This window comes from Leiobunum rupestre, chromosome 6, assembly GCF_980474605.1.
Source record: "Leiobunum rupestre chromosome 6, qqLeiRupe1.1.hap1, whole genome shotgun sequence".
NCBI lineage: Eukaryota > Metazoa > Arthropoda > Arachnida > Opiliones > Sclerosomatidae > Leiobunum > Leiobunum rupestre.
In genome coordinates, this window is record NC_143389.1 from 59,943,841 (window position 1) to 59,960,119 (window position 16,279).

The 16,279-nt window shown below is 38.5% G+C and overlaps 1 protein-coding gene across 4 annotated transcripts in view; it reads right to left on the reverse strand.

The window, feature by feature from the left end:
- LOC149942877 (uncharacterized) overlaps positions 1 to 13,239 on the reverse strand; it is a 206,986-nt gene extending 193,747 nt beyond the window's left edge. For all 4 annotated transcript variants that reach the window (XM_090177979.1, XM_090177978.1, XM_090177977.1 and 1 more), the window contains exon 1: positions 13,035 to 13,239. In XM_090177979.1, the coding sequence (XP_090034105.1) occupies positions 13,035 to 13,229 (195 nt within the window). In that variant the 5' untranslated portion in view covers positions 13,230 to 13,239. The remainder of the gene's footprint in view (positions 1 to 13,034) is intronic.
- Positions 13,240 to 16,279: the final 3,040 nt, after the last annotated feature.

Sequence of the window (16,279 nt, forward strand, 5' to 3'; positions counted from 1 at the left end):
GAGCCTAAAACCCAGTTTAGGTCGGTTTGAAGGCCAGTTTTGACCGCCAACGATAATTCTTGGTTCACACGTGCGAAATCGCTTCAGCCCGGTTCGCTTATAGCCAAGGCTTAACGTCATTTCAAATTATGACAAGAAGTTTGAAAATACTAAAATGTATCCCAAAACATCATGTTTAATATACATAAAGTAATATTATTTTACATTATTTAGAATTTTATTGGCATTATTTTGGATAATACGAGCAATTTTACTTTCCCACCTTGTCGTTTTGAAAGCGATTCTAAGCTAACCGACTTGGACGGGTTGCTTCCCGAACCAACACGAAGCGATTTCTCACGCTGGTTTTGAAAACTAGTTATCTAAAACGAAGCGATTTTAGAGGTAAGTGTGAACCTGTGTCAAATAGTCCTTTAAATAAAAGATCATACCTAGCCGATTATAGAGTTTGTGCTGCTGCGACTGGACATATAACAAGTTTGTTATAATAATTATAATAGATAATTTTCTACGCATCGCTCTGGCAGCATTTTTCAACAGGGGGGCAAGACAGTCAGAGAGGGGTTTATTTAACCGCCTATTGCAACTAGTTACTGCCTTATTTTATACATTTTAAAAAATATTCCGGATTTGGTAATAGGTGTTTCTATAAAACAATAAAAATTAGTAGTATAAAATGTTTTTATCGGCGTCACGAGCGCCAGTTATTTAAGTGCTTTACTTGCACGCGAGTTTTGCACGTGGCTAAGTGACGTAGACAAAACATTGTCACATGACCTACCGTATTTTATAGAAACACCTATTATATATGGATATACCAAGATCACATCAGTGCCCGGGGGCATTTGCCCCCTTTGCCTATAAGAAAAATTCGCCTTTGTCCGCAAATGACAATAGATGTCTCTTTATGTGGAAAAAAATTCCATGATACGAGCAACGCGATATTCCCATGGCCATCTTGTTCTCTATTTCCATTATCCACTCCATAGACGCCGGAGCCATCTCTTCTGTTCTTTTGAGTGAGATGAAGAAGAGGGGGGGGGGGGGGTGGAGTAAAACAACAGAAGATTCATTCACATTGAGTCCCTGTCCTTAATGTAATTATATTTTTATTTCTCTGTTTAGGAGAGAAAGACTGTTAGCTTTTATCACTCTTTATTATTAGTTTTTTTCGGGGGGGGGGTTCCCCTCCCTCGCGCCCTCTACGTTGGTTTGTCGGGATCATTAATGGAAAAATAAAACAGCTTTAGCCTCTCCGTTCATCTCGCGGAGAAAGGTGGAGACTCTTTTCGTGAAGCTCGGCTGACTTTGATCCCTCATCCCCTCCCTTAATTGTCTATAAAGCGCTAAACCAGGCCTTAAAGTAAACACCCCGCAGACTTCACCGCTAACCCCGCCTTCCGTCACTATACCCGGTGTATTCGTCGTCGTGTACACTTTGGAATAGTTTGGTAACGCTCCAGAGATCGCGGGGACCCGCCAAAACAGTGACGTTTATTCTTGGTCGGTAGGGTCCCATTGTCGCGGGGCGCCATCTGGGAGAACTCTGATTCATTCCCGGGGACCACTCCCTACGATTTCGCGTCGAAGAATCCCTGATTACTTATTCAGCAAACCTGGCCGCCGCGTTAAGCTCGCCGGTGTCGAGGGAATTTCCACCTCGACCCGTTTTCCATTATATTGTCTCCGTTTAAAATATAACGAAGGACGTCTACAGTGCGAACTTAACCGCGGTAACTAAGTTAGTTGAGGTGCGGGATGGAGAAAGGGTAGGCAGGGGGGGGGGGGATTTAGATGAGGGGGAGGGGGTGGCGGCCCAGGGTTGATCTCAACCGGAATCCAGCCGAGCTCGTTTATAATAATGCTTCTGCATGTTTAACGTGACGTTTTTGGCTGAGAGTAAAAAAGAAAAATCGAGCCAATTTGTTCCTCTTGGCTCTTCTTCGCCTTCGCAGCTGCTTGTATAAACTGTACCCCCCTCCCTACCTTTACGGCGCTCTCGGTTATTTACTGTATAATGAACAATATACGACATGCTGCGAGACTTTCGGGGGTGGAAAAACACCGAAATGGGGGGCTGGAAAATGCAATAATAATAAATGCCGAGGACGGTTTTTCGGATATATTGAACAAGTATGTCAAGCATAATTTACAGTTTCACCTACAGAGTGGGTTTAAAGCTACACTCTGAGATCTCGTTAATTCTACGATTTTATCTGTGTGACGGTGGTTTGTGTTAAATATGGCCCGGTTAATGTTGGTTCTATTGTACTTAAGTTTTACGTTGCTATTATTTTCGTCATTAGTTAATGTATAAAATAATTAATTATTCATAATTTAGAAAGAAAACAACATATAACAACGTGGCAGACCGAATATGTCTTTGGGTTTAAAAAAAGGTGTGTTCACACTTAACTGACGTCGTGAGTTCGCAAAGTGGCTTTGTTAAAATGGTTAATTCCACCAACTTCACTACCGCATAAGTTTCGTTATTTCGTATAAAACTCGATGTAAAACGAAAATCAAGCAACACTCTAAGTTGCGCAAAGAAATATTTTTTTATTCCAATACCAACTCTGCGGGTATTCCGGTGTGTGATAATGACTAATATAAGAAATGAAAGTACCAAAAAAACATTATAAGAAAAAGGAAGCTTTCTATACTTCTTTAGCCTTGGTATATATTTTCTCTGAAGGAATGAAAATATACGACGCCTTTGTCCGGATTAAAAATGTATAGGTCAATTTCTTCTATAATGCTCTCCGAAATAATACAACTTTCGCATTTCTAAAAGTTTCTTTGGAAATTCGCTTAGAGCGAAAGAGAGAAAAACAAAAGTTTGCTTATTTTTGAAAAGAGGGAAACGGCCTATCCGAAACGGTAACGAGAAAAAATGTCTCATTTTCATAGAGATGGAACGATATTAGGCCTTTTGTTTGGCTAAAAAAATATAAACAAGGAAGCTCGTATTTTGAGCAGTAAGGAATCCGTCCTCGCTAAAATATAATAATAATGAAGGTCATAAAAGCTTTGTTGTGTTATAGGATAAATCTCAAAATTTCCGCCCGGTTTATAACGCGTTCGGGGGGAGTGTGGTCGGGTTAAAACAACCTCATTCTTTCGTACCAGGATGCTGGAAAATATGATGAGATATCCGTTTTTCTCGGTGTGCTTAAACAATGGGGAAATGCTATTTCATCATTTTTGACCATCGTTAAATTTCATATTTAACATTTTTTAATTATTCGATATAACGCGCGGTTTATGGGCTCTTTAACGCGCTAAGAGTGGTTTAATTTTAGTAAATTTTAAAATTTCAATCCATTTGTGGATTTCATTAATTGATTAATTAATAATGATGTCGATTCTTGATTTAAATCGGATGTTTTGGTTTTGTTTTGTTTAATTTCTTGATTTTTTAGACTAATTGACTAATATATACAAATTAATAATAATAATAATAATAATAATAATAAAGTAATAATTTCTTCTACTTTAAAAGAACTGAAATTAAATATTGCGGAATAAAAATGTGATAATATATAATATTCCGAATCAAAAACAATTGTACTAAATCTCAAGGTGAACATTTACACTGTGTTCATTAGTGTATCGCCTCAACATACAATAAAAGACGCCATAAACGAAAAAATATATAATATAATATAAAATTATATTATATTAAATTTTATATTATATAACATTAAATAATATATTATAGTATACAAGAATAAAAAATTAGTGACTTAATCCGATTGTTCACTTAGTTCCGTTGTAAACTATTTAGTTTTATAAAGCCTACTAAAAGTTGTAAGCAATTTAACGTAAAAGAGGTTGAAAAAGCGTAATTTGAAAATTACCGGTGATACATTTGAACTTATAGCAGCCTGTAATGGACCTAAATTAACAACCTCTTTGTACAACTTAATCCCATAAACAAACAAAGGGAAATTTTCCTTTTAATTTACTTTCCGACTCTCTTCGGAGAAGTATAGTCATAAATAAACCCTCGCGAAGACAAAACCAAATGAAGAACAGTCGCCCATCTTGGCTCTAACACTTTCCCATTAAGGGTTCATTCTTTTTTGCGCGACTAGCCGAGCGAATTAAAAAAAGCTCTAAGAAGACGTAGTTTTCCGTTGCGCTCCTAATTAAAATAATCTTCCATCAAAGACGGAGCGCATCAAAATCTCTTAATTCTCTTTATTACCTTTCCTATATTTACAGATATATTATTCGTTTGTAGGTTTTGAAACAAGCAGGCGCGGCTTTTTTGGGATAAGAAGTGGTGTAAGTTGGAAAATGAACAAGGCCTTTTTTTCCGGAAAAAAGGTTTCATTGCATGATTAGTCTAATATATTGCTTGCAAATTTAAATAAGGCGGCATTTTAGCCTCATTTTTTCGAATCTAAAAGTAAAACTAAACCTATAGACTAGTTTAAACTGATCAACAATGTAACACTATTAATGTTTTGTATAGTATGTTTACTGATATTATACATTTTATATCAATAAAAAGTTAAAAACATTGAAAACCCTTAAAAAGTAATTTATGTTTAAATTTTTTATTTTCCGATTTGCGGTTTAATTAAGAACACAAAAACCTAATGACCAAAAACCCAGAGACGTTCTAGGGTATTTTTTAACTAAGGGCAAATTTTGGATTTAACTACTAATTATTAATTTAATATTTCGGTTGTATGATAACTTTGCCTTTCGAGGTATTTTAAAATTTCCCGGTAACACTGCAGTCTCGAGAGCAAAGATCAATTAAATTTGTAACCAATGTTGTTTTTTTATGACTTTGACTCCCTTTAAGTAATACGATTTTCTGGAACTGAAATATTTTGGTCGATTTGTCAGCTTAGAGATTTATCTATTAGCCAGCGGCGTATTTTGCTCTCAACATTAATCTTACGTGCAACTGTGATTTACGTCCCCCAGCGACCAACTTGTTTACTCTACCCGTTTCTCTTTAATTTTCAAGATGAATTTTTGGCCTTACAATAAAATGGGCGGAAAAAAAGAGAGAAGCAAATCCGAAGTTCTTGGGAAGATCAACTAGAGATAATTTTAGGAAAAAATAATAATTAGACCCTCGAGTCCAATATTCCGCAGTTTTTTGGTGATATATACTGGAATTAGCCTCTTTCCGTTCGGCTCTTCCACACTTGAATAATCTTAGTCTCGCGTGTTCGCGTCTTCTCAAAAGAAAATCGTCCTTTTTCCAGAGAATGAATAGACTGCAAAAAATCTTGCCTCATTCGCTCTTTAACTTCGGATCGTTGTACCTAGGTAATTTGTCACCTTTAAAATATCTCATTGGGACGTCCCTTTTCATTACGTACTCCCGAATGCTCCTAAAAAAATGAGAGATTTTTGGTCATCTGCCATAGCCCATAATCGTTTCCTTTATAAAATGTGCTAACGTATAAATTGGTATAAGTTATAATACGTATTCTAACAGCTTTGGACTGCTCCGATTGCTTCCGGATTGCTCTCGGAGTGCCGCGATAGTAGTGTCTCTAATGGAATAGCTGGAATAGCTAAGAGAATAGCGTTTTACAATGTCAAAAATCAGCCAATTAAGCGCTCCGGATTGCTCCCAGGACAGTGACGGAGCGACGGAATTCGGAGCGAGTTTTTATTTACCAAAAAAAAAGCAAATTTTCAGAGACGTTAGAACGATGACGTCACGCTTTAAATTTCGTGTATCCGAGAGGGAATTGAGATCAGATTCGGAGTAGTCCCAAGACAAAATGTTTTTATCTGGATAACGTATAAGTTATATAAGATATAAGAACAGTATCTTCGTACCATTATGACGTATTCGTTTTTGACTTATACAGATTATACGATAAAAATTGAAATGGAATACACCTATCTACTTTAACGGTAGGCGTATTTCCCATTCCAAATGATATTGGTAATGGAAAGAGAGGTAATGCAGGCGGTTGCAAGGAGTTCATCTCAGTTCACGGACATCGTGGCGTGCTTGGTGACACACGCCCATCCCATTTTCCACGCGCTGGTCTCGTTCTTTTCCCAAAAGGAAATTGCTAAGAAAGCAGAGCTTAGGCCATGACATAGAGAGATATAAAAAAGTAGTCCACGAAATGAAATAAGAAAAGATGATATACCCTTCCACTCTCTCCATTTTATTTTTTACATAGTGTAGTTCGCATCACCTCGATTTGGGATGGAGCCACGCCCTCTTTCATTGTGGGGGTAGGCAGAAGGGGGGGGGAGAATACACGAGAAAAAATGTCTAGTATTCAGGGGCCGATCATCATATTCCATTCTTCGAGTATATACGGCTACCACGCGATCAAGAAGATATAAATATACGCGTTTAGTTACTGTCATCTCCTTCTCTACCAATCGCGTCACTTCCAATGGGATCCATATATAAAATCGTTTTTCTTTCTTATTTCGCTGTCGATTCGCGTCCATAGATGCTAGAAGGCGGTGGAGGAATAGGCGACTTTACGTATTAGAATAGTCGGGGGGTGCTAAAAGGGGTGAGGAAACAAACGACTGCGCCCGGAAGCCCCCCTTCCGGACTAAATCTCGATAAAAAATGGTCCAACGCCGCGACACGCTCTTCGCTGATTTTTTTCCGATTTTTTTTGTCCCCGGACCGTGGTCATTCGTCAAGGTCCATTCTTCCGTTCAATACGGACTTTCTGAGTTGTTCCCCGCTCGTCTCTTTTCTATCTCCGGCGGCACCCGGGGAGTTACTCTGAAAGCCCATCCTTATAGTATGCTTTTTTTTGGGGGTTCAAAGCGAAGTCCGACTCGTGTTGAAGCTACACGAGGATTGTTCAAATTTTATCCATTAGCCAGGGTGGTAACCAACCATTTTACGCTGTTATAGACTAGACAAGAAGCCCGTAAAATATTGCCAGTTGACACGTACGAGAACCAATGGTGTGTGTTCTTTTAACTTTATTTTGTAACCTGTATGGCGGCGATGAAGATGTAGGAAGTATTTAACGTGGGTGTTAAATTCTTGGGAGGAGTTGCCTCCTTATTTTTTCCTCCATTGTTTTTTTACACTTTTTACCGAGTATTTTTCGTGTACCTATACTCCCATTTGTGATAATATTACTGAGATATTCATAAATGTTTTCTTTTGTTTTGTTACCATGGTTAATAAATATTTAAATATTTTTTAAAATAAATTGCTACTTAATGGTTTTATTAAAAAATATTTAAAACTCTCGGGAGCCTTCGGACCGTGGTCCTTCATCAGCAGCGTCTTAATTTAAAAAAAAAAGATTTTAAATAAATTACTGAGATATATCACGTATTTTGTAAATGAACGCGATAGGGTTACGAAGTGGAAAAATCCAGGTGGAAAATAGTGGAAGTTTCCGGCTTAAATAATGAGTTTACCGCTCAATGTGGAAATTATATTTTTTACCGTTAAGTAAAATTCGCTTAAATCAGAGAAACTTAACATTCTAATTTGTATTTTGTTGTATTATTACTAATTGAAGTATAATGTTACTACCCAAAAATAAATAGTTTAAAAATTTCAGTCAAACTAGTTGTTTTTATCCACTTTTGCAATATTTTCCTCTGACCTGAAAATTTCTTTAAAAAAGTGACTTTTTGATAACACTGAAACGTATTTACTACTTTTGTGTCAGTTGATTTTAACTGTAAGATTTCGTAACTTATTTTCAGAATAGTTAGTATTTAAAATAAGACCAACTGGATCAATTTTAATGTTTGGTGATAAATTTGGTCAATATAATTAACATTGCCCCTATTCATATCTTCAATTTTTTTATATGAAAAATATAACTATATTTCTAAAAATATAGGACTTTATAGGACTATTTTATCAAAATTATAGGATTTTATAGGCTATATATGATATTTAATTTACTAACTGTATGCATTTAAAAACAAAATCTGTATTTAGTGAAATAAATCTTTGATTTTCACTTAAAAAATAGAAACTATTTAACCATTTTATCGCAAAAATATACCATGTTAACAATTTAACAAAAGTATAGACTATAATGACTTTGTATAGGAATTTATACTATAGCTAAATCTAGCAATTTAACTGACAACTTGTGAGTTTCGGGATTTAAAATGGGCAAAATATCAAAATTATAGGATTTTATTTGGACCTTTTGGGGATTTTGCTAAAAATATAGGACATTTTTGAAAATATAGGATTTTATAAAAATTATAGAACATCTGGGGGCCCTGTAAATGTCATTAATTCAAGTAGCTGGGTTACAATGTCGGCTATTGCTCAAACGCACGGCGTAATGATGGAAACGGTTGGCAGTATAGCCTTTCGTTACAGAGAATGATGACGCGTACGTTTTGTAGACACTAGAAATCTCTTTCCTTTACAATTTTAAACCGTTTTTCTGCGTATTTAATGAATTTAATGACATCCGGACCTCATTTTTCGTACGTATTAAAAATTTAAAACAGTTAAAACGGACTTCATTAATAGTTAGTTTTCCGCGTACTTATCGCCTGTGAAATTCAAATTTAAAACGTAGTTACTAAAAATTTGTAAATTACTTTCAGGAAAAAAATTCTTACGGAATTTATAATTTTTATAATTACTAGTTGACGGATTAAGCTCATTAAACGTTTCGCTTTAATTGTCATTTTCGACTACATAGGGGTAATAAGAAATATTTGAAATATTCTTCACGATCATTATCCGAGATTCCGCGAGCTTCCGAAGACATGCTCGCGTTCTCCTGATACGGGGCGTTTTAATTGGGAAAGGTAAATTTCGTAATACATTTCGACTCTCGAATGGTAATAGGCAAAAACGTGGGGAGGCTTAAAAGACTAATTACTTCTACGATTGTGCCTTTGCGGTATGGTTATTTTAGACTGGTTTCTCGTCTTCCCAGCCTTCCTCGGCATCTCTACTCCCCCCCCTAGACGTTCCCTCTTCTCCATCTTATAATTGGTACTTTACCATCATCTTTTTGCCAACCTGTTTTCTCCGACGAATTTATCTCTCACGCTGCGTGATAGCGCGTCTATTATATACAGTATACCCACTAACAGATGTATATACATTTTCTTATATAATTAAACTGAGTAAAAAAAATCTTTTCGCTTCTAAAAGAAAATATTGTGGGAAAAAAATCCGCCGTTTCTCAGTATAGCCATGGGCTAAACTAAGAATGTTTCCAACTCTTTGTTTACTTTTGTGAATTGAATATAGAGAGCCACACATTTCCCTACTTGAAGTTACTAGACCAAAGAAAATAGGGATCATTACTATCTACTACTAATTTAAAAGATTTGAAAATTATAAAATTCCCCTATTTAATAACATACATCAAAAGTAACATAATTACTATGAGTATGACCCTTACTATTTACAGCAAATTTTTTTATTGAACCTTTTTTCGACAATAACAATTTGCACTTGGATTTGCAACCTAAACGAGCAGTAATATTATATATTATTATTATATATTTAGACACTAGGGGCCTACGTGCTGAACTAAACCTTGCTAACGTATAGTAACGTATATTTTGTCTTGGACATATTTATACACTATAGTGGCTCCATGAAAAACTAAACTTTGATTTAGTACTACCTCCAAAAATTAATTCGGTGGAAATTTTTTAAAATTGTCCTACTTATCTCGATTACGTTACTTATGATACGCGTTGAAAGAAATTTGAGGGCATTTCAAAAGCTTATTTTAAGAACGAAACAAAACGGGGCGTAAATGTAAATAGTGATAATTATGGGTCCCCAACCTCCGGCGATATTTACTCCGTTGTTTATTTCCTTTCCGACGGCTCCCTTCTCTTTCGCCTAATTTGCGTAATCGTCTCTCATCCGTGTTTGATTTAAACTCGGCTTCGCTTCCAATTAGAAGCGAGGTACTCGTCTTGTTGAATCACGTCATTTATTTCTACTTAAAAGTGGCGTTCGTCCAAAACAAAAAGAGAGCTCGAGTAGACGATGCCAATTCAGTCTGCTAACCGCGCGACAGACCTGGCTCGACGTCACCGGACCTTTTTATTTTTTTAAAGGTCGTTTATATAAGGAAACCCCGAGGATGGGGAAAAGTAAGGTCGAAAGATTAAGGCTTCTTTAAAAGGCCGCCGACGTTTTGGAGACCCGTATCGTACGCTTCGAACAGCAGGCTCAGCAGCTGAGAACTCGGCCTGTTCGGTTTCCCTTAGCGGGACATTCACCGAGGGCCACTCTTTATTAGACCCTACCAGTTACGGACGTACAAATACCCTATAGGATCGCGCTTACAATGTCGTTTCCTGAGCGGAAGGGCTCCCGTAGTCCCCGATGAAAAACGATCCATTGGGCGCTACACCCAACCGGAAGTAGGCTTCGGTACGCGCAACGCGTACACGCTCGCCGTTCTAACGTACTGGCCTCTCACTACGGCCCGAAAAAATCCCCCACTTTCGGTAAAGTACGAAAATTCAACATTTAATATAAACAGCTGGGTATACTATATCGCTTCCCAAAAACGTTGGCCAGACCTTCTGGCTACGGATTTTTCATTTTATCCCATATAGTTAACGTTTCGGTTTAAAACGGAGTCGAAGATACTTTACCAGACTACTGACTTCGATTCAAGTACCTTTACAAGTTTACGAGTAAGGAGCGAAATATTGGGCGGGTAGCGAACGGAAACCTAGTCTAGTTTTTTGCGAGTATTTACATACACCATTTCCGTCCGACGTAATCGCGTTGAAGAGCCCGCATTGCCAAAAACGACTTTGAATTTTTCTTGTCGTACGGTTGTCGTCGAGTAGGTAGAGAAAGATAGGCTCGTACGTCTCCAGGGGCAACCGCGACTGCTAAGACGAACGCGTTTCGCTTCCCATTTACGCGTTAACTTTAAGCTTAAGCGGTGCAAAATGGTAATTAAGCGGATTACGGCCAGGGAATAATGTAACTTGGAAGCCTGATAGCTACTCTCCCCATTTGGGTAATTCCTCATCTTGGCGGGCCGCTCATGGTCATCTTTATAAGCGACGATGTACGAGAAGGTTGATTTGCAGCGCCTTTTTATATCCCAACGGCTCATTTGGATAGTAGTTTTTACCCCCTGGGACGCTTGCTATTTTAGTTTTCTACGCGCTTTATTCCCTGGTGATTAAGAGGAGGCGGTTGTGAATTTATGGCTAGCGAAATCGTAACAATATGTACTCTCTCCCGCCCTTTACTCTCCTCACTCCTTTACCGAGGCTTAATTTGAATAATGTCATTTGCTTTTTGGATCTGCCGCTGCTAATTTATTCCCGAGTATTATAACTAGTTTTAATTCCCACTAGACGCGTATTTAGTATTCTAAAGTATGGAGATGTATTTTCAAGCCGTAGTCATCCAAGACATCAGTGGCGTCGCTAGGGTGCTTGAGCCACCTGAAAAATTTCTGAAGCGCCACCTAAAATTTCCGAAAAGCGCCTCCTAAAATTAAGAATTTTTCCAATTCACTTGGTGAAATGTTTCTTCAAACTTAAAAATTGATATAAAAATTTCATTTTTCCTAGTCGGGCTCAATGTTTCAACTTTACAAACCTTTTTGGGAGCACACCCCTTCCCCCATATCACTCAATGGGACGCCCTGACCAGTGCTTATGGCTTAAGCGCCACCAGTTTTGATATCCTGGTGACGCCACTGCGAGACATCGTATCAGTCTATAAGATAGTGTTTGAAATATTTGATCGATTGTAATTCTCCCTCTTAATCCCATCACAAACATCGCTACCGATTCGATAATATTTTATTTTGATAATATTCGTCGCGTTCCAAGCATTGTTTGATCAAAACAATATTTCAGGCAGAGTTTGGAATTTATAACAATAGGTTTTCCTTTTGACGATATAAATATTATAGAAATATAAATATTAAATTATCTCCCGGATAGTCTTCGTTTCCTTTTCAAAACACCATTATTTTTAAAGGTATTTTTATACATTTAGGCCTCGCGAAGGGGCAGAGGGGGGGGGGGGGGTATATAAATACAATTTTGAATTTTTACCGGGTCGCTCCGAACTATAAGCGAAATAGAGGATTAAGTTTTGTTACGTCTAAAAGAAAAATAATCTTTTAAGACAATTTCTAAATCTCGAACTTTGAATTTAAAGGGTATTTTCCTTCGAAATTTCAACGCGATTTGCCTTTCAAAGTCGTAAAATTGGTTTCGTAGAATTTGAGGAATTCTCGAAATAATATCCAAAAAGCGTATTATTAAACAATCCGCGAAGGTAGAAATTTTTTAAATATAAATGTACGTATTTTGGGATTTAAAGTCATTGGAAGTGTCTAATAGGGAGAGGCATCGTATCGTTTTCGCCTAATTCCAATCGAAACGGGGCTGTTATATCTAAACAGTAATACTCGGGTTACTCTCGTATAGTTTGATGGAGATGAGACTCGTAATGACGCTCTACCGGATTTGCGTTGTCCCTAACGCGGCCTTATACAGTTCAGCGCCTTTGTAATAAGAGATACGAAACTCGGTTCCCAATCAAAGGCCTAATAAGAGTATAAGCGAAGGAGGCCTTAATGGATCGAGCCTGATATAAATTTCGCTTTCCATTTACTAATGGCCGCGGCAGACGCTTCATCAATTTCGTCGCTCCGGACAGTTATAAGGAAGGGATGGACCAACGTCGTTGGCCTCTTTGACGTCGCGACTTTGCGCCCACGCGCGCGACGGATGACGAACGGACAGTTACGGAGCCCCGGTAATTCGTTGGCTACCGGATCGCGTGCTGGTTTAATCGCCTATCTTCCCAAACCTCTCACGCTTTATGTTCTCGGGTGTCGTGCCACGATGGCGGATATTAAGATAGTAGAGCCGATTTTGGGACGTCTATTCCCCTCCGCGATGATATACCGGACGGTACCGCGAGTTTAGTTAGCCTAATCGAAGTTATAACCAAATATACCTAACGGCTAATCCGCAGCCATCCCACGTAATTCCGTCAACGCGGAATCGACTTTGGACGGGTGTAGCCGATAAAATAAAAAATGTCAACTTACCCCGTTCGCTTTAGGTCTGACTTTGTAAATCTCCTCGGGTTGGTTTCGTGGTCCGTGCAGGTCGACGTAGGTCGTTCCCGCGGTCACCGAAGGATGCACTTGACCCCGGTTGGCCGGACCCGTGATGCTCCAGACGTGACAGTCCGTCGGGGCCAAAGGACTCTGCCCCAACGATACAGTCCGGACGTTTTTCATCGTATCACTGTTCGAGACTTTTGGCATTTTATATTTGCTAAAAAATCTCCCGACGATTTCAATCTTTTTTTCTCCCCGAAATTTATCGACGCAATTTTCGCGACGATTTTCACGAAACGCGCACAATCGAGAAGCGCGATTTTCTAACGGCGCAGTTCCGCGCGGCTTAATCAATTATTAACGTTGAAGGTATCTCGATGCCATTAATTCAATCGACATTGATAGGAACCAACGAACCGCGAATTTGGCGCGACTTTTATCCCGTTGTACCTCTCTTTCGAGGGCTGTTTCGCGGTGGACAACTTTCGAATCTTCCGCGCAATATGACGTAGTTTTGGGGACCAAACTCGCGAAATCCGTCGGAAAGGGTCCGAACGCTCGTCAACGCCCGGAGGAAGGGTCTAATAGAATCAGAGTGTGCGAAAGGTGATCTGACGAGATAGCGTCGATCGGCGCGTAACGGCGCGTTACCGTTCGGAAGCAAGGATCTCTCGCTTCTGACGCGGAATTATTCGAAAGCGGGCCGGTTCGGGAAAGTGGAGAGCGGACTAGCTCGCGGCTTTGCTTGGCTTCCCCCAAAAACCGGAGGAACTCTACGCCAGCGACATCTATCGCCCGAGGCTCGAAAACGAAAATGAGTCTCTCTCGCGCTCGCCGAAGAGTTTCCCTCGAGCTTTATTTTTCCGGCTTTTCCGTAAACTTTCGGTGTCGGCTCTTCGGGATTGAGAGAGGATGGCTGCTGTACTGGAACCGTCCTAGAAACGGAACTTTTTGGACCGCAGTGGCGCCGCGTAGTGCTAACCCGCGTCAACTACGCTACACCCAAATAAACTGGGCAACAGTTTGCCGAAGGAAATTACTCGGCGGTTTCTCTCTATCTCTTTCGCGCTCCCATTTCGCCATCCTATCCGCGAGGGGGCGTTGAATCGGAGACCCGCTATAAGATATATTCCAAACAATTCGTATTTTAATCATAAAGGTTTCAATTTGATCCCTTCACCGTTGTGTTGTTCAGTTTTTCCACCGAAATTCAAACTCTCTAAACAAAAAGAGTTTATCAAACGCGAAAAACGAGATTTTCCATGGACCAGTATTAAATTTCACGAGGGAAAAATTCCTCTCGAAATTGAATACTTTAGAAAATTTAACTCTTTTATTTTTGGCACTGAAGTTTTGGGTTTGGAATATAAGGATCGAAATTGAACATTTTTCTACAAAATCGAAGAAAAAAACATTACAGTTTGTTTAATTGCTCGTAAATAATGTAAAACCACACTTTAGGATCCAGAAATCTAGTATTCTTAAATAACAAATCATCGAGTGTTTTTTTTTGTATGGCCGGTATTAGTGACAGGTGCGTTTGAAATGAATGCCTGCAATTCGCGCGTGGATAACGTTATATAATGAATTTTTCACTATCGTTGAAAATGGCAATTTTGCCCGCGGTAAAGAAAAAATAGGCAGATTGCTTCCGTCGAAATGCGGTTAGATACATGCATCCATGATGCCGTTAAAAGCCGCTAGAAATTCGCTACCAGAGTTCCAAAATCTACTAACTCCAAATTTTGCAATTTTGAGCGGAAAGTGGGTTTCCACATTCAAACCCCCCTTTAGCGTATCTTTGACTGTACTAAATTTTCTTCCCTACTAGACCCCCACCCTCTGAACCTTTATATAGTTTGACCCCCTCTTGAAGAATTTATAAACTACGCCACACAGGGCCGTTTTAACCTTTCCGTAGGCCTTATAGACAAAAATCTTTCCGGACCTTCATACGCCCTATTATATGGAATCGTAGACCCTAATGTCTATTAAAATTTTCGTTGGCCTTAGATGCTTTGCCTAGTCTGCCTTATGTATAAGGCGGCTCTGACGCCACAGAACAAGACTATATTTCCTTAATTAATAAAATCTAATGTAAAAGTCGATTTAGAATTCCAAGAAAACCACGTTATTGTAACGTTAATTTTAAGAAACTAGTGAAAAATAATTTATTTGTTTTATTTTTTCACAATTTAATTTTTCTAAAAACTAACTTTTCGCGAGTTAGCGTATATTTGCGCTGAGTGGTCGCGACGCTGCCGAGAGATAGAGAAATAGAGGGAACCCGAAATGAGAAATCCATTTGAATTTGCCGAATGATTGAAAGAAGCCGAACACACCCAGACGTTCTTTTTATCCACTGGCGAGCTACGTTACCGAATGATTGACTCGCCACAGACTCGGTGTAGACTTCACCCTCTTCCGTCGCTCAATTCAAAGTGTCCGTTGAGGTTTCGGGATCGAACTTGAACGTTGCCTCTTTCCGAACGAGCGGAGTCCCTCTTTTCAAATTTCGGTTTGTGCAGACACGTTATTAACCTCCTTTTTATGTCCTCACTTTGGCCGAAAGTAATTACTCTCGCTTTCAAATATACTCAGGGCGACACACTGCCATCTAGAGTTAAGTGGCAGATGCACTACATTTTCTAAGCAGGTTTTTTTTTCAACTTTTATTTCGTTTTAATTTCTATTTTGAAAGTTACGTACAACGTGTTGCAGTCAATATTTGAAAATCAGATTCGATATGAGGGTTAAAACTTAACATTTTTAATTAAGGGAAAGAGTTATTTATTTTTGACTTTATCACCTTGTTTATCAGATTAGTATTTATCGGGGTTAAATTATTTTTTGATGAATGTGAATTTAAATAACTGTTGTGATTTCACCAAATTTAATTAAGCCGCTTACTAGCCTTTACACATATAATTTTTGGGGTAGTAGCATTTGTCCGAATTTCATTCGTCCGAATAGTGTCGCGTTTGTCCGAATACTCATTTGTCCGAACTCGAAAACCGAAATTGTTCCATTTGTACGAATTTAATGACCTTGAGTGTCATTTGTCTGAACGAGTAGTAGCATTTATACGAATTTCCATCGCAAAAATAGTGTTTCGTATATGCATTATGTCCGAATTGTTTTATTTTAACCAAAAATTGGCTGGGTTTGGTGTTAATTCAGAGTTGGCTTTGATTCCGTTAGGTTAGGTTAAATAGGTTAGGTTAGGTTAG